The 23,309-nt window shown below is 34.4% G+C and overlaps 1 protein-coding gene across 4 annotated transcripts in view; it reads right to left on the bottom strand.

The window, feature by feature from the left end:
• Positions 1-23,309, bottom strand: part of LOC145277320 (uncharacterized) — a 239,879-nt gene that overhangs the window by 77,101 nt on the left and 139,469 nt on the right. For 2 of the 4 annotated variants that reach the window (XM_080128787.1, XM_080128789.1), the window contains exon 4: positions 2,233-2,253. The exons of the other annotated variants lie outside the window; for them this stretch is intronic. In XM_080128787.1, the coding sequence (XP_079984913.1) occupies positions 2,233-2,253 (21 nt within the window). The remainder of the gene's footprint in view (positions 1-2,232; positions 2,254-23,309) is intronic. 4 annotated transcript variants of the gene reach the window in all.

The raw sequence follows: 23,309 nt of genomic DNA, 5'->3' as shown, positions 1-23,309 counted from the left end.
AGTTTTCAAAGGCGAAATTTCCAGCCGAAAATTGATTAAAAAGATTTTCCCAAATCTCAATACCCCTTATATCAAATCTCGAGTCTGTAGACCGAAAATTGACTGAGTTATTTGGTAGGGAAGTATACACACACAGAAAGACAGACAGATATACACAGATTTTTTACTTTTATAGATATATAGATTAATGCTCTATTTTAAATATAGAGCATCCCTTTATAAAGATAGGATTTAGTATAAAATATCTATATTTTTTTTTACAAAGTTATACATTATCTGATCTATTATATGAAAGGAATTTTGTTTGAGAGTCTGTTCCCTATGGACTCGAAAACGGCTGGGTCAATGTTTTTGAAATTTCACAAAAAGTACTTGATGTCTTTGAGATTGTTCTTAACTAGATTTTGCATCAGAATGTGTCTGATAAGTATTGAAAATCAACAATCGAAAAAATCGGATTAAAGTAGGAAGCCCGATTATGACCAATTTTTTATACAACCTAACATCACAAGTGCACGTGAGAAGTTTTATCATCGCACAAGCAGAAAGGCCTAGCCTATAAAATCAACTGTAGATTCTTTTATAAAACGGGCGCGTTTAAAATGAAGGTTTCTTTTTAGAGCACAACTGAACTATAATACTTGACTTTTGTATATTTAATTTTAATTCAAGTGATTATGTAAAAATAATTTAAAAAATCAACAGTTGGTTCTTTGATAAGAAAAGGGCGCTTTCAAAATGAATGTTTCTGTTTAAAGCACAATTGAATCACGATACTTGACTTTTGCATTTTAAACTTCAAGTGACGCTGTTATTTACAGATAATTTTATAAAATCAATAGTAGTTCTCTACAGTGCAATGTAGACTACAAGGTATTGTAGACTAAGTTAATGCAGGTAGGCATGTGAAGTTGCCTCCTGGTACACTGCGGGGTGGGGGTCCTTAACTAGAGCAGACAATCAATCAATTTTATTAAAAAATGGGTAATTTCAGGATTTCGATGACAATAAAATAAAAATATGTGTGGGTGGCACATTTGTTGATCCACATTTAATCCCAGACAATACTGGGTCTCCCTGCTAGTATGCATGTAACTCGATGTTTGTGTGCTCTATATAAAGAAAGGGTAGAGAATCTAAAAGTGTATTCTTATGTAAAATTTACTAAGGAAGACTATGGAAGTATTCTTGAATCTCTAAGTGAAACTAACAATAGATAAGACACAGTAATGAAGATTGCACAAATTTCAGTTTCTTTTGCAGCATTTTAAAGGGGTTTTAGGGGGCATAATATGGAAAATTCAAATATTTCAGATTTGCATTCAATTTGCTCCATAGTCATTCAACATTGAGGAAGCTTGCCTGAACTTCAATTTCTTCTTAAGATCCCTTAAGTTTTAAATTTTAAACATTTTCTAAAAATCCATATAATGTAATCGATTTTTATCAAAATTAAAAGTATTCAAGCATCCAGTTCAGTATCATATCTTTATTTTTATCTTCATAAAGAAACACAGATGATACACAATTTTAATTAGAATCCATAATCGAAAATGATGCATAAATAAAACTAGGTGTAATGATAAAACGAAAAAAAATTAAATTAGAAAATAATTAATAGTGAATTAATGAGATGCCCTTTTGCAAAGCAATATGCAAATTAGTTAACTTGAGTATGTTGATCACATGCACATGCTCAGTATATCAGAAAGTTATTTTGAATGTTATTTTAATTTTGCAGGTAGTGATAAATTGGGCAGCTTTATAAATAGAAATAAAATTATTAATACTTCTCTAAAAGAAAAAGAAAAGGAATATCTTTCTAGTATTCTAATATTATAAGATAAATGCTATAAAAACGTTGATAATTTAAGAATTTGTATAAAAAATATGCTGAAAAAATACATGCGAGAGGACCCAACTGTAATAATCTGGAAAGTAAAGGTCAGTTGTAGTATAACTTAAATCAGCAATGGATGGCAAGCAACTATAGTTGTGCACACAGAAGAAGAAAGCAGCAAAAGGGGTTAATAAAGGCAGGTATAGGCAGGGAGATTTATTCATGTTTTTTTTTTTTTTTTAAACCATTCCAGGTCGTTTCCCCGTAAATTAGTAAGGTGAGATCAATTCAAATGAAAAGGGATCATCAAACAAAAAACGTGGATGATTCAATAGATATTTGATGAATACAAACAGTTTAAAACATGTTTCTAAAAAACATGCTAAGCATACCTGTTTTGAATCAGATGAATCCTGTGAGGAGGGAGATAAATTGGGAAGAAAAAGAAAAAGAAAAAAATTAATTAGCTACAAGAAAAAAATGTTATTTAAAAAATTTAAGAAAAAAAAAAAACATATATAAGAGAAAGAAAATTAAAACTGTAAATTGAACTTTACAATCAAAATTTATTGTTTGACTGAATACTCCGAAAAACAATTTACAAAGTCCTTATTCCGTGGAGTTTCAAAGAAGGCTATTCTTATTATTCTTCTCATCAGAGGATATAAAGAAATCAGCAAATTATATTTGTAGCAATGCTAGAATTTGCTAGTTAAGGCATTAAGTGAAACCGCAATTTATTGTAGTTATAAATTGCCGAATAAAATAAGAAAAAAATATTGGATATGTTAAAAACTAACATATATATATATATATATATATATATATATATATATATATATATATATATATATATATATACACACACACACACACTGGATATTATGAACAAACCTGAAACAAATACTGAAAAAAAAAAAAAAAAAGTTTTATAATCATTAGTGTTAAAATTTTTTTTCATGGTTTCTGGATCAACACTAATGATTACAAAATTTGTTCCAGTATGAAACCTTGTATTTGTTCATAATATCCAGTCTGTATCTATTTTAATACATATGCTGAGCTTTTACTCCTGTAAATGAGCACTCTGGTAATTTTTTTATTTTAAAAAACTATATACTCTATATAGTTTAAAATAATAAAAGGAAAAATTTAATATTAATCTCTTTTTTTTAAATCATTAAAAGAAACAAAACAGATGGTGGATATTTAAAAATTGTATTGACAAAATGATTATTTACTTAGGAGCAAATTGTGCCGTTGTAATAAATTTATTTCAAAACAGATGTTACCATTAATTAAGGACACTTTCTTTTTTATTTTATTTTTCATTAAAAAAGAAAGTTTTTTATCAGACAAGAATTATTAAAAACAAATACTCCTTCACCCACGCAAATAGTGATCACTCAAAGAGATGCAACAGATTGATGATTATTTGGAGTGTGAAAATTTCCTATCACCATGGAAAATCGATTCATACGTACACTCATTATGGACAGCCAATAAACTTATTTAATGAAATTCCTTAAAAGGAGTAATATAACATAAAAGTATATATCCGACGGTAGGAGTTAGAATGAAAAAGCAGAAGACCTAAAACTCAATGTTTTGTTTTTTTGCCACTCCTAGCTTTTCTCTCGAAAAAGCCCACGCAACAGCTGGGTGAAATGTTGAGTTTTTGAGTTTTAGGTCTTCTACTTTTCCATTTTAACTTGTGTATAAATAAATAAATAAATAAATGAATGAATGAATTACACCATAGTTTCTGAAACGTAATTACATGTGTGTAGGCCATTCTAAATATCTATATCTATCTATTTATCTAGACATCTATCCATATATTTATCTATCTCTTTCTGTGTCTCTCTGTCTCTACACACGCGCGCGCACACACACACACACACACACACACACACACACACACACACACACACACACACACACACACAAATAAAAAATGATAATGAAATGTACTTGTAACAACGATCATGGAAACAAGCATTTCTTACAAAAGAGACGTTGCGAGCCTGTTTTATCGTTATTTTCATAGCAAGTGCTCATCTGAGATCCAATCTATGCCCCCCCTTACCTGCCAAACATTCACGAGAAACACTCGTTTGGCTGAAAATACTATCAATAATTTCCCTTACTCTTTATCTGTGCCTAAACCTAAACGTAGATTCCATGAACAAAGCTTCTTTCTTAACTGCACACCTGTGGAACTCTCTTCTGCTTACCTGCTTTCCAGCTGATTACAATATCGCCGTCTTCAAGTCCAATGTAAACAAGTTCTTGATGAGCCGTTTCCCTTAAGTAATCCAATTTACCAAATTTACATTTTTAACGATTACTATGATATTGTCCCTTTGACTACTGTACACTCTTTAACCCTTATCCTCGAGTGACCTTCAGGCTTTGATAAGTGGTGATTCGCTTTAAAAAAAAAAAAAAAACATCCAAAAGTGGCGTATGCATATTGTAAAAAGTCACCGACACTCTAACTCGAAACCCGATCGATAGTAGGAAAAGGCGACATATGCGAATTTGGGCATATAAAAAGCCGGCATTTCTTTCATGGGTGAGAATGTTTTTGCGTTTACTTGGAGTCGTGTGAACGTACGGTGAATTCACGTGTCAGTTGGAAGATAAAAAAGATGAATTTTCTACAGACGTCGGAACAGAAAAAGGAAAAGGATTGTCGTTTTTGTGTGTGCCCAGAACATTGTAAGCTGAAGAAAAGCTTCTTTTTTTTTTTTTTTTTGCACGAACATTTAACAGTATTCAACAGTTCAAAGGAAAACTTTAACCTCAACACTTCAAGCTATTCCGGCCGTTATCATGGCGAAGACATGACTAAGCAGCAACATGGTGAAGCCATTTACCGGCGAGGAAGACGTAGTGGCATGGCTGAAGAAGTTAAGCTTGGTAACAAGGCTTCGAAATATAGATGATGTTGCAAGCCTACTGCCATTGTACCTGGAGGGGGGATGCATCGGCCCTCTACTTAGAGATGAACGTAATTGACCAACTAGATGTCGAGCAGATAGAAACTTGATTAAAAGAGGCATTCATGGACGGTGCGTTCACAGGCTACAGGAAGTTAAACCATGGTGAAATGGGTTGGCTAACAGGTAGACGTTTATGTGAACAATATCAGATGATTGGTTGGACAGGCTGGTTTTGAGGAAGTCAGACTAGAAAAACTTGCCAAACTGGTTTTTGTCATGGGGTTTCCTGATGCCATTTCCATCGAACACCAGCAGGCACCAAAAACTGAGACTCTAACCATGGAAAACCTAATAGCAAGGGTAAGGGAGCCGACATCTACCAGGGACCAAAGCCATCACATGGTTGCAGCTATGTTGTAAATATGCTGTTCCTACTGGGAATAGCCCTAGCCTCGGAGTAAACTGCTATAGATGTGACTGAAAGGGTCACAGAGAGATTGTGGAAGACGTGAAACCCATTGCTACCGATGCGGCAAGGTTGGACACTGGGTCCAGGACTGTTTGGGAAACAAACAAGGGGATGAGGTATCAGAGCCAACCTACTCCTCCACCAAGATATAAATGCGGCGCTCCCAGAGATTGTCACCTACGTTGATGGAATACAATGTTCGGCATTAATTGACACAGGATGCTTACACAATAATAGATGCGAATCAATGTTGGTCCTGGAAGACAGCAAAAGTGGATGTCCTGACTACTGGAGACTCGTCTTGCGCATGATATGAAAGGGAAGTAGTCACTATTTCAACAAACGACAGTAACTATGTTAGGATTGATGCTCTAGTGATGCGTGGTAAACTACTGGGATTTGGTCTGTTCATAGGGATTCATGCTATAAAAGCATTGGGAGGTAGCACTGTTGGACCTACAGGTGCAGTCCAGATTGGCATCGGGAAAGTCTCCACATGTGCGGCTATCTCCATCAGTGAACCGAACTTTACTACTACATTTGACCATCAGAAACGACCAGGGATCGCAGCATGGAAATGGGCAGATAACCGCCAAAATATCAGGTGGCTGTGGAACTTCGACCAGATTATGATCAAGAACTTTGAGCATGGATGGATAAGAGTTGGCTTGTGCCATACACGGAAGAAAAACTCGGACCTCCCAAGTGATTAATTTCGTTGATGGCTGTGATGCAGCAGAATAAGGTAAAAGTGCGGCCAGTGATGGATTACCGTGAACTTAATAACCATGTAGATGCATTCACAGTGAATGCAGATGTTTGCACTGCTAAGATGCACAAATGGCGCCAAAAATGGGCAGACGTGTCACTGCTTGACCTCCAGAGAGCATACCCCCAAGTCCGAATCCAGGAAACAGTGGCCATACCAAATGGTAGAGGTCGATAGAAATAGATACTGTCTAACACATTTAGGGTTTGGTTTGAACGTGGCTCCCCTCATTATGAAGGCTACTGTTAGCAGAGTGTTAGCGCAGGAGGAAACTGGACTACGCAAAGTCGGGTTAGGGTTATTTAGCTCGATTCGGGCTAGAATGCAAGGACCTGGAATGGCTTGGGGATGGCACACGCATGCTGGAACTGACAATCTTAAGAGAGCATGGTGTCTTGTGCTGGAAACGAGGGAACGCAATCCCAGAAATTCCCAATATCCTAACACGACGGATTGTATTTTCCTTGTATAAAAAGCTTGTACGGCACTTCTCAGTAAGTGCGTGGGTGCGTGTGGCATCTGGAGTAATAAAGAGAAGAGCCTGTTCAATCAAAAATGGCTAGAATGAGAAGGTATATCATGTGCGAAATGGTGGACGCAGTAAAGCAGAATGATCCAGCTTGTGGAGACTGGTGCATGGACAGCCGGAAACTGAATGTATGGTTTGATGCCAGCACGCTAGCAACCAGAGTGGCATTGGAAACAGATGGAACTGTGGTGGAAGATGCTTGTTGGCTGAGAATGATACGCAGCATATTAATCTCGCTGAATTGGATGCCATGTTGAGAGGAAATCACTCGTCACTTCAGTGGAAGACCAAGGTATTGCACATAACCCGACTGACTCTGCGTGTGTACACAACTACATGTCAGACACTCTCAGTGGGAAAGCTCGAGTTCACACCAAGGTTGCCAGTGAGATGCTCATTAGAAGATGACTGAATTGGTGAAGGAATATGGACTTTTAGTAGATGTAACATTGGTTGTGTCAATTCACAACATGGCTGATCAATTGGCACGTTTACCACAACGATAATTCAATGCCATGAAAAAGGATGCAGGACCCAAGCCACGGATCAGTGCAGTGCATGTTGCTGAGTTGGATGCGGCCCAGATCATGTCCGTTCACAGAAATAGTGGACATTGAGTAGTGTGATGCACTGCTAATTCTGCCCAAAGAGTTTGCCCTGTGACAACAAAAGCAGCAGTCAAATTGGCAATACGAACATGCGTGGAATGCCAATCTGTAGATCCAGCAGCAGTTCACTGGGATGAAGGGCAACGGTTGGGAATGGACATTACACACTACGAGGCTCACCATTTCCTAACTATCATGGATTGTGGCCCGTTGCAGTTTTCAGTGTGAAACAATCAGCACAGCAGGACTTGGCAACTATAATTTGCCAACTGAAAGTGGTCTTTTTTTTTAATGTGGCCCACCTCGTAGACTACTAGGAGATAACGACACAGCCTTCCGCATCAGAGAATTCAGGATGTTTGCAGATGAATGGGGTGTGAACTTGAGATTTTGCCGTGCACATGCCCCAGCTGGAAATCGCATAGCAGAGTGATGCCATCGCACTGTGAAACGAATTGCAGCTAGAATGCACTGCTCCATACCAGAGGCAGTCTACTGGTACAACGTGACTCCAAAAGACGATGAGTCATCTTTAACCTCATCAGCCAATGCTATATACTGGTACAAAGTCCAAGTGAAAGGAATCAATGTTATGTGACCAATAGCAGACTCAGCAGATAGTCATAAGGTAGGAGTAGAGGATGCACATGTTCCTGATGAAGCTTACCATCCTTCAGATCCCATAATTGCGAAGAAACACCAAACAAAGACAACCACCACCGGAATGCAGCCTGTTTAATCATGAGATCAGGTTGGTTGGTTGTTTTACGGCATATCAACCCTTTTCGGGTTATTTAATGCCGAATCCAAAGATTTTGAAGTGAAATATTTTAATAGAATATATTTGTTGTTTTCAAGTCGGTTTCTATTTAACCCATAGTTGGGAGTTTAACAGATACTACCACTCCGGGTCAGAGTGGACCTGGGAGAAATGGCAATTAAAGGGTGGCTCTACACTCCCCAAAGCCTGCATATATAGTTTAAGGTCATATCCAGGACCATGAGATCAGGGAGAGTGTGACAATGGTCATGGAAATAAGTGTCCAAGGGTGGCATGTGCATGTAGTAAAAAGTCACCAACACTCGAAATCGAAAGCCGACCAATAGGAAACAAAAAGGTGACATATGCAAATTAAGACACAGTCGAATTTGGGCATATAAAAAGTCGGTATTTTTTTCATTGCGAGAACGTATTTGTGTTTACTTGGAGTTGTGTGAACATACGGTGAATTTGCGTGTCAGTGTAAAGAAAAAAAGATGGATTTGCTATGGACGTCGAAACAGAAAATTGATTGTCGTTTTTGCATGTGCCAAGAATATTGCAAGCTGAAGAAAAACTTTTTGTTTTTGCACGAACATTTAACGGTATTCAGCAGTTCAAAGGAAAACTAACTTCAACACTTCAGTACTTATTTCAACACTTCTGAGTTTGAGAGGTTGTTTTCATTTCTGTATTAATAAATAAGGTTTCATATATGTGGTTTTAATTCTAAATTGTGTACATCTGCCATATTTTCCATCCGCCCCCCCCCCAAAAAAGAAAAGAAACCCAAATCACGTTAATACATTGTTGCAGAGGGGAGTGAAAGGTAATAAAGCCAATCGCTCATACAACTAAGAATATTAGACACAGAAGCAAAAGAATGTAACAGTAAAGACAAAGAAGAAATGACAAACACAGAGTGTTCAGTTAAAAAAGACGATATGAACCATCCTCTTTCATATACAACCAAAGACGAAAGATTGTAAGGCAAAAAAAAAAAATCAAGATAGAGTGTTAAGATTGGGAGCTGGACATCAGTGGTCACTAGAAGATAAGTGTCAATAAACTGCTGAGCTGGACGTCAGGGGGCTCTGGAAGGTGAGCGTCAGTGAACTGCTGAGCTGAACATCAGTTGGCACTGGTATGGGTAACCAGATATTGACAGGATCTAGAGTAGGTAGCCTGACGTTGACCGGCACAGGAAAGGGTAGCTGAGGGCTGCAAGAAGTCTCTGGAAAAGCTACAAGAAGGCTGCCAAAGGCACTGAGGGTTGCTGGAAGGCTGCCGGAGACACTGAGAGCTACTGGAAGCTCGAGGGCTGCTAGAAGGCTGCTAGAAGCACTAAAGGCTGCTGGAAGGCTGCTAGAAGCACCAAAGGCTGCTGGAAGGCTGCTAGAAGCACCAAAGGCTGCTGGAAGGCTGCTAGAAGCACCAAAGGCTGCTGGAAGGCTGCTAGAAGCACCAAAGACTGCTGGAAGGCTGCTAGAAGCACCAAAGACTGCTGGAAGGCTGCTAGAAGCACCAAAGGCTGCTGGAAGGCTGCTAGAAGCACTGAGGATTGCTGGAAGGCTGTAAGAGATGCTGAAAGCCACTGGAGGAGTATGCAGGCATCTCAATGCAGGCAGTGATTTGTTGAAGGTGGAAAAACTTTTGGAAGTTAGCCCTGAAAAGGGCTGTTTGTTTGTTGTGAAAAAACTTTCTGAGATAGCTCTGATAAGGGCTGTTTGAATAACTGCTGCTGCTGCTGAGAGTTTTGACTGGGTACGCCAAAGTCATGTCTGCGAAGACTCCTTGTTCTCCCACCAAGAGTCAAGTTTTGGAGCCAAAGTCTTTGGAATTTATGAAGAACTGTTCACTTAACATCAGCATGCCCAATACATGAATAACTAAAAATTAATTTAAGCTGGTAATAATAATAGTCAATTGTGTATTGAGTGTTAGTTGTTGTTATTTGCAATTATTTCAGCTCAGAATTAAAGTCTTTTCTTTTTGTTTCATCGAGAACAGATTGAATTTGCATGTTTTTCTTTTCTGTTCGAAACAAGAGAAGGGTTGTTACTATTTTTAGCATACAGCAGTAATGACGGTTGTCTGCCGCCATATATATGTGTATATATCTCATATACAGTGTTTATGATATTGTTTACAAATGGTCAGCGTATTAAATACATACCACGACAACATTTTGTTTATCGTTGTCTAACTTTGAATCCCAAATTATGTCACTAGCTCCTTGAATGTATACAAACATATGAAAATGGTCAATAATGTTAGTATAGAAATGTAAAGTTCATGTTTTTAGGATTTGTAACTATTCTTGAACAATACTGGCACGGCCATTTAAATATTTTATGAAATAAGTAACGAAACGTAAGTTTTTCAAGTTCAACAGAAACATTCCTGAGTTCAACAAGATACACCTGAAGAAGGTCGAAAGCTATAGCGACCAAAACGTTGTGAAAATGATACTCAAGATGAGAACAGTAGTCCGATGAATCCAAATAATATGAAGTAAGTTTTAATTGATGTAAAATATATGAATGAATTAGACATTTTGATGTGGCAGCCATTTTGTAAAAAATCTGTATTTATCAAAAACAGAGTGATATCATTAACTAATCAAATATCAATTTGTCAGATTCAATGCTATTTAGGTGGGACATTCAGCTGACATATTTTAAATATAGAATACATAAAATTAATTTTTTTTTTACACATTAACATTAAAAAATGCAGATATAAAAAAATGAAAGCTTCAAATTAACATCTTTTATCAACGTCATTTGAAAAAAGAAATTAACATGGATTGGACATGTTTCTTGGCTATCAGATTCTACAAAGAACTTCTATATAGAAACTTCTACAGATAAAGAAGCAATACCAACAGAACAACGACCAAAGAGATAGGTTAAACAGGTAAGGCTGGCCCAAGATGACGATGTAAGTGGCAGAATTTTGTTTTCAAGTATGAAGTGAAGCTCTGTGGAGTATGCACATTTAAATAAAAAATTTAAGTTTAGGGATTCTGAAATGTGTAATCTTTTATAAAAGAAATTGTTTTTTCTTTTTTCCATTGTAGTAGAAAAGACGAGTTATTTCTGTGAATGTCTTTAGAGGAGGAACTAGACGGTTAGAGCTCAGTCGAGCATTTTCCATGAAAGGAAAGCTAGAGAGAGACTAACAATGTCTCTCTGTGAGAAAGCGGTTATGAGAGAAAAGAAGAGATCATCCCTCACCAGATTTCAGAGTTAATTTTAAACTTTGCAATGAAGAGTGCTCAGAGCGGCACCTCCCAAGATGTGTCAGAAGTACTCCATCTTAGCATATATCTGATTCTTATATGAGTAAAGAATTGCATCAAGAGTAAGGAAATTTTTTAAATTGTTATTTATAATGTACATTTATGCGTATATGATCAGATGCTGTTTGATATTATCCCCGATGCAGATCCTTTTTAACCCATAGATGGGATCCTGACAAATATAAATGGTACATAGCATTACACTATTTTAGTAATTCATAAAAATAAAACTGAAAAGAAATAATAAAAATCTGGTTGGCATTTTTTCTTTTTTTAACAAAAGTTTTAATTACCGATACTCTCCCGTCTCAACACCACTTAAAAAGTCTCTCACTGCCACATGTCCATCTAGCATGGCCAACGCGGCTCTTTCTTCCGACCGCACACCGACTCATTCTTGTCCTTGACCTTACACGTCCATCTTCCTTGACACAAACTTTGCTTCTCCTGACTACATAGTGCTTTTTGTTCTCGCCTTTTTTCCTTTTTCTTGTTGTGCACACTTCATAATTTGCATATGTGCTTTTTTCGACTGCTGCTGATATTTTCACACGCGCTCATATGCACTATATTACACAGTTACTACAGGTGGAGCAATAACAACTAGGGAGAGGAGATCCCACAGATCAATATCTCACTGCAGATTAAATTTGTTCAATTGTAATTAAATTTAAATGATACTTCTCTGATAAATATGATTTTAAAAGATCTTAAAGATAAATTACAAAAATAAAGACGATTTTATTGGCTATTTTCAGTTGAAAAGTATTTGTTTTAGACATATCTATATTTAAAAAAAAACAGAAGGATTTTTTCCTCCTCTACAAAAACACATGAGAACAATCACAGGTGCCACACAAATATGTAAGGATGGTGTCTCTACTTTGATTATTAATGAATTTATTAATGGTCACGCTATTTGCTAGTACCTGATGTATGTTTTTCGATTATTATTCGGTTTAATTAAATTCATAAATTCCTACAATATTTCCAAGTTAAGTCACTCTTCCAAACAAGTCATACTTACGGATGGTAGGAGGATAACTTACTCAATCATTATTATATACTTTCACTCTCCCAGAAGAAAATATTTTATAGTATTCTCTTATCAGAAACGACCATAAATATTTCATGTAATGATTAAGTGATTTCACCTACAACTCATTTCCTAGGTAAATAATTACTGCTCCTCCTTTTTCATTAGTTTTAATTAAAACAAAGAAATTAGAGCCTTGTTCCAGGTGTCAAGGTAGAGACACCATCCTTACATATTGGTTACAAAAGTCGGAGTTCAATCCTTAACTAAATTTAATACTAAGAAAAAAAATGATAACTGATATCTCTTTACTAAACACTCAGCTTTATAAAGGGGAGGATCAAAGGCAAGTTGAGTAATATTGGAAATAGAGTGCCTCTCTTCTCTATATCTCGGCGTAGCATCTAATGAAAAAAGAACCTTTTGTCATTGCCCTCAGCTAAAAGTGGCCACTCAGCAATTTTAGCTTTGTTAGTTTTTAGCCATGAACTATAAAATATTTTGAAGCTCTGGCAACAGATGGTGTGACTAATAAGTCTCTAGAACATAATCCAGATAAAAACATAAACGTGAAAATCTTAACAAATGATAGGAATCAGAGAAACTTCAGATTAAAAGAATCAATACTGATTGAAAAATTAAAACCAAAAATGAATAGTAAAACAGAAAAATCTAACATATTTCTAATAAAAACACAAACAGACTACTATTTTCCATATACGGTTTCAGTCATAACTCATACAGCAAAAAAAAAAAAAAATAAATAAATACTCACTTTAATAACTACATAATCTAAACAAATTAACAAATGAAGAAATGGGTACATATTTTCTCTTCAATTAACCGTATCTAAACAAAATTTATAATTACTTTCCCTTGATCACATATATATATATATATATATATATATATATATATAAAAGAAGTCACCTCCATTAACCGTTTACATAATTACTGAAGCTCTAGAGCATCTAATATCTTACAAAAACTTCTAAACGACAACGGCTAGTTATAACCATATCAAACAAAATTTCGAATTAAAATCTTGCAAAAAAATAATTTAAACAATGGCAGTTTATAAGCATATAATAGAATATGAATTACTTCCCCTGGATCAGAAAACCTGTAGACAAGTAAAAATGAATGAGCTCCCTTGAACATAATTGAATGAATTAAGCTTGACCGTTTGGATTTAAAATACAAAAAAAAAAAAAAAAAAAAAAATTCAAAAACATTTAAACAACAACGCCAGTTATAACCATATTAAACAGGATTTGAATTACGTCCCTTGATCTAAAAATCTATAGACAAGTATAAATTATAATAGAAAAAAGAAAGGAAGGAAAAAAAAAAAAGAATTATTTCCCCTGAACATTTAACGGTGTTAATTAATCTTTGAACGTTTGGATTTAAATCTAAATAAAACAGCCATTTTGCAATTTATATCCTAGAGAGAGGATTTATTTCTCCACTGCCGATGGGTTATTACCAAAAAGGACCTTTGGAATTAAGTACCACCCACAGTTAAATTCAGGTAGATAAATGAATAAATATATGCATAAAAAATAAATTTAAAAAAAAAAAAAAAATAAGCAATAAATAAATAAATAAAATATTGAATTATTTATCATTCATATATTTATTTATCTTCTCACAACGACTCTACCTTCCTGCATTGTTCTTGCCTTCTAAAAATACCATTTATAATTTAATAGTATTTATTTGGATTTTATTTTTAATATTTTGACACAAATTTTAACTGGACATTAAAATCACAATTTTCAAGGCCATTTCAAGACATTTTAAAGATTTTTTTCAAGGTAGTAATAGAAATAAGGTCTTTTCAAGGCAAAGGTCAAAACTCAAGGATTTTTCAAACCTGTGTAAACTCTGTAACCTCCGACCTTCAGAACTCAGGAATCTGAATGGAATTTTGAATAGAACTCTTTATTTACTTCACAGAGGTAGCATACTCTCATTCCGTCAATCATGACTGGATAGAAGTCCTAATTCGCAATTGTATTTTTTGGTCGCCCACAATGAGAATTGAACCTTCAAGGGAATATCACTTTTACAATTTATTTTTTTCCAAATATTCTAACCACTGCAATACAGGTCCTTGCAGAGATGAAAACAGTAATCTGAAGAATCTAAATAATACGAATAACCAATTCTTATCTAAAAAATTCAGAGATGTAAGATCATTGTATATTTTTTAATATTATTTGTCGTCATCAACTTCATTTCAAACTTTTTTTTTATCTCAATAAATGAGTTCAAGGCGATTTAGATTTTTTTTTAATTTTTATTCTGCACTTTTAATTTTCCTCAATATAATTCATAACTACTGAACATGGTTCAGCAGATTTGATGTACTTTTTTTTTAGAGCTTCTTGAGACTTCCTTACCCATAAAAAAAAATTCAAAAGACATAACTAATCTTGGATAACAGGATTGGTCATGTTGATAAGTGCTTTGTACTTTCATGCAAACTGTCATTCAATATTACTGCGAGCCATTCCACATGAATAGATTCTCACAAAATTTATGCTTGTTTTTAATAGAATTTAAGCTCACTTGTTAAACAACCATTCTTCCATATGACTGCCTACCAATGATCAATAATTTTTGTAATGCCCCCTCCAAACAAGATATATTGCTACTTGGAGGTAAGGGGCTACTATTAAGTAAGAAGATCAGCAACATGTTGGTTTACATTACATTTATTTAACTTTCTGCATGTCAGTACAGTCAGGGAAGTAGGAGACAGGGAAGGAATTCCAAAGTCTAGCAGTCCAAGAGAAGTTATTAGAGTATGATATAAATGCGGGAGTGCCCCAGGGTTCTATCCTTGGACCTCTATTGTTCCTGATATTCATAAATGACCTCCCCGACAACATTGCCTCTGAGATGGGTATATATGCTGATGACACTACACTCTATGGCAGACACGACAGGAAGACGAATGAACACATTTCTAAAGAAATGGCAGAAACACTAGAGGAAGACCTCCAATCTGTAGTGGAATGGGGACAAAAGTGGTTGGTCGCGTTCAATGCTGCCAAGACTAAACTAGTTTCATTCAATAATTACAAGAAACCCTCTCTACCACCAATAGCAATGGCCAACGACCCTTTATCTGAGAGTCCATCTTTCAAACTCCTTGGCCTAACGTTCACAGGAAACATGAGTTGGAACAATTACATTGAAGGCATTGCCAGGGCCGCTGCAAGAAAGGTAGGCTCTCTCTACCGTGCTAGAAAACTACTAACACCCGAAAGTATCCTGTACCTCTATAAGGCCACCATTCGCCCATGTATGGAGTATTGCTGCCACATCTGGGCTGGTGCATCTGCTACTAGTCTCTCGTTCCTTGACAAGGTTCAAAAGAGAGTCGCAAATCTGATAGGCCCTGAACTGGCATCTAAGCTTCAGCCTCTGTCCCATCGACGAAATGTTGCATCCCTCTGCCTGTTCTACAAGTATTTTAGTGGTGAATGCTCTGATGAACTGCAATCACTTGTGCCCCCACGACGCGAGCACCCTCGACAAACCCGACAGGCTACTAGATCCCACCCCCACACTGTAGAGGTCCCTAGATGTAAAAGATCTTTTTACTCCAATAGTTTCTTCCCCAGAACCGCAAGACTCTGGAATTCCATTCCAGGTCCCTGCTTCCCCAACAGTACTGACGTGCAGAAGTTCAAGTGTAACGTGAACCGACACCTTGCTGCCCAAATCCCTACATAGTACCCCAGTAGTTGTTGCCCCTGATAGTAGCCCCCTACACCAAAGTGGCAATTTGCCTTGTTTGGGGTGAAAATGTAATAAAAAAAAGAAAAAAAAAAAAAGAAAGCCTTCCCACATCTAGGGATCTCTGCAGTGAAGGTGTGGGATTTTGTTGCTAAACGGGTTTGTCAGGGAGTATGTACGTCGAATAAAACGTTTTAGTGAAATTGTTTTGAACTTTAAAACTGAACGCATTTTCAACAAGTTTTAACATAAAAGCACATTGAATAATAAAGATAAATGGATGCTGAAATTAAATTTTTCATTAAGGAGTTTAATAAAGTGCAATAAAAAAAAAACCCAAAACACAAAAAATAGATTAATAAAAAACAAACTGAACACAACTTTTAAAAGAAAAATCTGAGGAAAGTAGTTTAAAAAAATTAATACAGTGCAAGTTAATATTAAAATAATAGTATTAGTTTAAAATAAAATTTGATACAAAAATTAGTAAAAAAATTAAAAAAAAAAGAAACACTGAAACAAAAAGCAAACGACTGTCAAAGTGGTTATAAAAGTTTTGTCAATGTTAAAAAAAAAACACACTTAGAACACATTTAGTCACGCAAGGCTGTTAAGTCAGTGTCGTGGAGTCATAATCAATACTTCAGTTAGTAATGTCAATGATGAGAAGCATATAATAATTCCTTATATATATATATATATATATATATATATATATATATATATATATATGAAACCTTCTATGCATGTCTGCACTGAACAATTAGATTAATTTTTATGAGATTTATAACAGGAATACTATGTAATAATGCAGAATATTATATATATATATATATATATATAAATAAAGATTTTCAGAATGCGAGAGATTGTATATAATAAATTCCACAGCCAAACAACGTCGCAGCTCACAAGAGCCATGACAGTCAACGAACCGGAAGTCCAAGACTTGTCTAACTGATGAGCCCAAATGAGGGCGAAACTCTAGTCTTCGACTTCCGGTTCGTTGACTGTCATGGTTCTTGTGAGCTGCGACGTTGTTTGGCTGTGGAATTTTTATATATATATATATATATATATATATATATATATATATATATTAGTGATGGAACGATTCCAATATTTTTCCCGATTCCGATACAATTACCAATACTGTCTTAAATTCCCAATTCTGATTCCTTAAAAATCTCTTAATATAGATTTTTTTTTTCAGATTACCGTAAAAACGCATGTATTATTTGCATATATTTTCACAAACGTAAAAAAGTACACATTTGGGGTGGTCTATAGATTTGAATTTTATTGGTAATGTAAAATCAATAAATATTTATCATTTTATCATTAATATGGGTCCTAGAAAATACATTTTAAGCGAGATAAGACCCAAAAGTAAACAACTCAAGGAATCATTTTTGGCATCGGAAAATAGGCGCTAATTTTTTCGATTCTGATACCCTCCCAAAATTATGATTTTTTGCTTCACAATTCCAATTAATTGTCCCAACAATAATATATACAGTACCACGCAAAAGTATTGGATACATTAGATTTTTCTTCATAACTCTAATTAGGGTTTAAGATTTTACCTAAAATTTGGTCAGTATATTCCTATTACTATTCTAACTTATATTTGTGGTAGTAATTACAAAATCAAAGTTCAGAAAATTTATATTTAAGGAAAAATGTAAATTAACAAATGCAAAAGTATTGGATACATTGATTCAATATTTGATTGCATAGCTTTTGTTACGTTCAACAGCTTCCAGTCGCTTTCTGTAGTTGCACACATGTTTTTTGCAAAGATTTGCTGGTATTTTGCACCATTCTTCTTTGCAGAACTCTTCTAGTTGTCGAATGTTTTCTGGATTCCTCTTGTAAATATTGATCTTCAATATTTACCACAAATTTTCAATTGAATTGAAATCTGGAGACTGATTGGGCCAAATAAGAATATCAATTCGTTATTTTTAAGCCATTCTTTGGTTAGTTTGGCAGTATGTTTGGTATCATTGTTGTCCTGAAACACAAACTTGCTATTATATACCAACAAATCAGCAGATTTCCAGAGGTTTTTCTTCAGAATATTCCTGTACATACGTTCATTTATTCTACAATTGATGATTTCTAATTCACCAGTACCATTGGATTAAAAATACCCCCATACCATAATTGAACCACCACCAAACTTCACTGTAGAAATGGTATTCTTTTTGTTGTAGGCGGTGCCATTTTTCTGCCATAGCTGTGTTGCCGTGTTTCTTCCAAAGATTTTGATTTTCGTTTCGTCTGACCAGATTACCTTGTTCCCGAATTCTTGTGGTTTCTCCCTATATATTTTAACATAATTCAAATGTGATCTGGCATGTTGACACTTCAACAATGGAACTGTTCTTGGAGATCTTGAAACAAAACCTGTACGAATTAGAGCTCTATTGATTGTATCCTTGCTCACATCAATCCTAGCTTCTCCGAGGTTGGTTTGAATTCCACCACAAGTAATAAAAGGGTTTCTTTGTATCTTTCTGCTTACCCACCTTGATTTTTTTTGTTTGTTTGTTTAATTTCTTTGCACATCTTGGAAGATTTGCAATAGTTTCATCAAGGTTTTTAAATTTTCTAATAACGTTTCCAACTGTACTAAGTGGTAGATTAAGTTCGCTTGATATTTTTCGATACCCTTTCCTTCTTTGTGCTGATCAATGATCTTCTGACGAACATCTATTCACAACTCTTAGTTTTAGGCATAAATGAACTAGTTGACTTTGAAGCAGGTGAAAATAAACCGGAAAAATTTTATAAAAATTATTTTAATATAGAGCTCTCTGATTGGTCGGTGATAATTCGCTTGCATTATTGCAACACGCTAAGCAAAAGTCATCAAAAATTATTTTAGAAAAGTTTTTTTTTAAGTGTATCCAATACTTTTGTGTTTGTTAATTCATATTTTTCCTTAAATATAAACTTTCTAAACTTTGATTTTTTAATTACTACCTCAAATATAAGTTAGAATAGTAATAGGAATATACTGACCAAATTTTAGAAAAATGTAATGTATCCAATACTTTTGCATGGCACTATATATATATATATATATATATATATATATATATATATATATGTCAATATTATGTGTGTGTGTTTGGCCAAAACTAAAGTATATTTTATATTCTAAAGACAATTTAGAAAAAGCAAAGTAATATGTGTATTTATCTTGTAAACGAAAGCAAATGTTTTCTGGTATTTATTCAAGAAACTAAAGTAGGAATACAACCGAGTATAATTTACAAGTGTTAAGAGGAACAGAGAAATGATAATATAATGAATCCTGTGCAACACAGCGTAGGTATACTTGGTTAAAGATAGAAATGTTTTACCTAAACTAATGGAAACAAATTTGGTTAAATAGGTATTTCTTTCTGTAGACAGTTTACGAAGAATACATCACATGTCTTTGGCTGATGTCTGACATTTGCCATGCTGCAATTTCCCAATTGTTTAGGAGACTATAATCTTCTATACTAACCAACTATTCTGAACAGCCCATCAATGATCATGAAATGAAATCTGCATAAATTAAAATATCATATTTAGGTGTATTTTGGGCAATGCCGGGCAGCTTGCTAGTTAGAATATGATAGTAAAGATATGGTGAGATTTTTTTTTCTTCCTGGTCAGTGAATTGAACTGTGGTTGGTTCAGCAAAAAGCTATCAGTTAAACTAGTTGGATTAGTTTACATAATTTTAAAAACGATTTAAACTAGACAATTTTGCAAATTTGTTTTGCTTTTTTTTATATGTTCCATTAAACAATTTTTTTAATCAATTTAAAAATTGCAAAATTACTTCATTTTGATTCTGTTAAATTTATTATTAATTAAAAAACAACATTTTAATGCTCATGAAAATATTATATGCTAAGTTTCTAAATTTTGGGACAGTCTAAAAAGAATAAAACAACAATAACAAAAAAAACAATAATATTCAGTTACCATTTAAATTGAAAAGGAGTTTGTAACTCTAAAATATTAAAAAAAAAACAAAAAAAAACTTGAAGATGAAGAAACAAAACAATAAGTAAAAAATAAAATTGCATATTGTCTATGTATTATCATCTTGTTCCTCAACCTTGTATTCTTTCAATTCACCTAGTGCCTATAACTTTACATTTTACTGTCACGCTTTCTAAACCTTAAACCTATCTATACACTATACTGCAACATCCTTTTATTTAATTTACTTTAAATCGAAAAAACAGTTGAATTTCTCACTCTCAAATCCTTATTCTCTTGATATTTAGAAACAAGAAACATTTCTCAATCTATATATCTATAAAAGTGAACGTGTCTGTCTGTTTATGTGTGTGTGTACATTTCCCTATGCAATAACTCTGTCAATTTTCAGTCTACAGACTCGAAATTTGATATACAGGGTACTGAGATTTGGGAAAATCTTTGTAATCCGTTTTCGGCCAGAAATTTGGTCGTTTAGGGGTCAAAGTTCAGATTTGATCTTTAAGAACTCTACCAAACTCCTCCGACAATTTTGGGTCTAAACAATTGAAATTTTAGATAAAGGTTCCTTGGACATGGATATAACTTAATAACTTGATTTGAGCCCAAAACAATAAATGTTAAGAGGTCATAATAGGAGTCAAAGTTAAAAAATCTTTTACCTCTGCGGTCTCTACCAAATTACTCAAACAATTTCTGGTCTAAACATTTGAAATATTACATAAAGGGTATTCAGACATACAGCAAGCTTTTTAATCGGTTTGGGTTGAAAATTTGAGCTACCAATATATAAATGTATGTTTGCATGTCTGCCTAAAACTTTCGACAGAGGTGACGGATTTTCACAAGATCAGTATCGTTTTGTAGCTCGACCCTTCAGATGACAAATACCTAAAAATTGGCTAAAGACATTAATTTCTTCACCCTCAACTGGGCACTTTTCTACAGGGAGGGGTCGCTTTTTTCGACGATATTTTCGAAAGTCATCTCCTCTTTTCGATTGTCTAGCCTTAATTTAAACCTACATCACTTCCGGTTTGGTGGTGGTCGTAACAGCAAAGACGTCAGGTTTTTTTCCTGTTCTTTTCCTCCTTCATGGTACGGGTTTGAGCCTGCCTTCCTACTATCACTCATTTTTATTTTTATTTTTTTTTGCTCAACATACGTCTCCAAACACCTGGGGAACGCCGAGCTGAAATGCTAGTATATTTATATTTAGTTTTCGTTTGTCTGTTTTACAACAAACCATGCTGAAACAATGCTAACTACATAATATTTATTGTATACAATTAATCTCTATCATCATATATAAGTCACTTTGTATGTGTGTGTGTTCCTTCCTCATAGGTTCTGAAATGGCTGAGCCTATCTTTTGCAAATTTCACACAAAGCTAATTTATGTCTGGTACTGTTCTTAGATATGTCTTGTAGAGAAATTCATCCGCTAAGTATCAAAAATCAATAAGTCTGATCTTAAAAATAGCTTTTATCTCTTATAGATAAAAAATAATTTTTATGTTACACCAGCAAAGGGAGATAATAAAATTTCAGCAAATTATTTCTTCTTAAAAAACAGATTCATTATAATTTGGAGATATAGCTTAGTGACAGAGCATTCGACTACAGATCGAATGATCCTCTGTTCAAATCCAGGTGTACCTCACCATTTTATTTTAATTTTTTTCTTATTAAGGAGTTCAATTTACGATAAACAAAGAGGCACCATTCAAAATCATGGAAAATCATTTCTTTGTTTGCATATTTTAAAACTAAACATTAATGAGAAGTAGCTTTTCCAGAGCATTCATTGTCAATCCCAAATATCAGCTGACGTGATATTGTAAACAAACACAGACAGAATTTGATGAACGACATTATCATTATTTTTTGTGAATTAATCCACTAGGCAAATTATCTCTCGTAATATATAATAATCAATAGAGGATTGATTCTAGAATACATACATATACAATCTGCATAAATTAAAATATCATATTTAAGCGTATTGTACAACAAGGCAATGCCAAATTGCTAGCTAGTTACATATAAGTTGATATTTGAACTTTGCTGTTTAATACCTTTCCCAACATGTTTAGGTCCTGGATATGATCTTAAACTATATCCGATGGTGAGGCCCCAGTTTGCAGGCTTTGGGGAGTGTGGAGCCACCCCTTAATTACCATTGCTCCCAGGTCCACTCTGACCAAGAGAGGTAGTATCTGTTAGGGTCCCAACCATGGGTTAAATAGAAACTGACTTGAAAAAAACATTTATTCTATTAAAACATTTTTCTTCTGAATCACTCGATTCGGCATTAAATAACCTGAAAAGGGTTGATATGCCATAAAACAAAAACAACCAACCCAACATGTTTAAGCAATCACAATAAATTTAAATAGGCTTTTAACTCTGCATAATCGATTCCATAATCAATAATGGTGTCCATTAGCCTAATTGTCCATTTAAACAAGCCAAGCATTCGAGGTCCTCCTTCACGAGTGAAAAAATTTATTTTCACCATGACTAATGTTTGTGCAAAATTTCAAAAAAATCCAAGGCATGGTTATTGAGAAAAGTGCAAACAAATGAATGAATGATTTGGGGATAATTTTGCCCATGTAATACTCCCAACCTAAGGGCGGGCATCAGAGTTATCCTGGAAAATCTGTTCTGGCAAAAATTTACTTTCCCCATGACTAATGTTTGTGTAAAATTACAAAAAAAATCCAAAGTGTGGTTATTGAGAAAAGTGTAAACAAATGAACGGATGAATGATTTGGGGGCAATTTTACCCGTATAATGCCCCCTAGGGGGGGGGGCAACTAGAGCTATCCCAGAAAATCTGTTTTGGCAAAAATTTACTTTCACCATGACTGTTTGTGCAAAATTTAAAAAAAAAATCCAAGGTGTGATTATTGAAAAAAGTGCGAACAAACTAACGGACCGACAGGAGTGAATTACTAGGTCCAATTCCGTTCTTTGTCAGAGGACTAATAATTAAAACTATTATAAGAGACGAAATACAAATAATAATATTCCTTAAACTTTTATTATTTAAAACTCAAGTCGATCAGTAGTTATTGATATTAACTCTTTTTAATTTTATTTGTAGAAATTTTTCTAATTATAAAAATCATTAAGGGTATAACATGCTTTCTTATATAAATACTAACTGTACCTACCCTGTGTTGCCCAGGATGCAGTATATAATGTTAAATCTTTTCACATTTTTAAACTTATATAGAAACAAAGTTATAATTGTAAGGTAGATAACTCCTTTAT

This window comes from Euprymna scolopes, chromosome 1 (assembly GCF_053919585.1).
Source record: "Euprymna scolopes isolate OS-2025 chromosome 1, ASM5391958v1, whole genome shotgun sequence".
NCBI lineage: Eukaryota > Metazoa > Mollusca > Cephalopoda > Sepiida > Sepiolidae > Euprymna > Euprymna scolopes.
The sequence above is the reverse complement of the archived record's forward strand: the minus strand, read 5'-3'. Positions and strand labels throughout refer to the sequence as shown.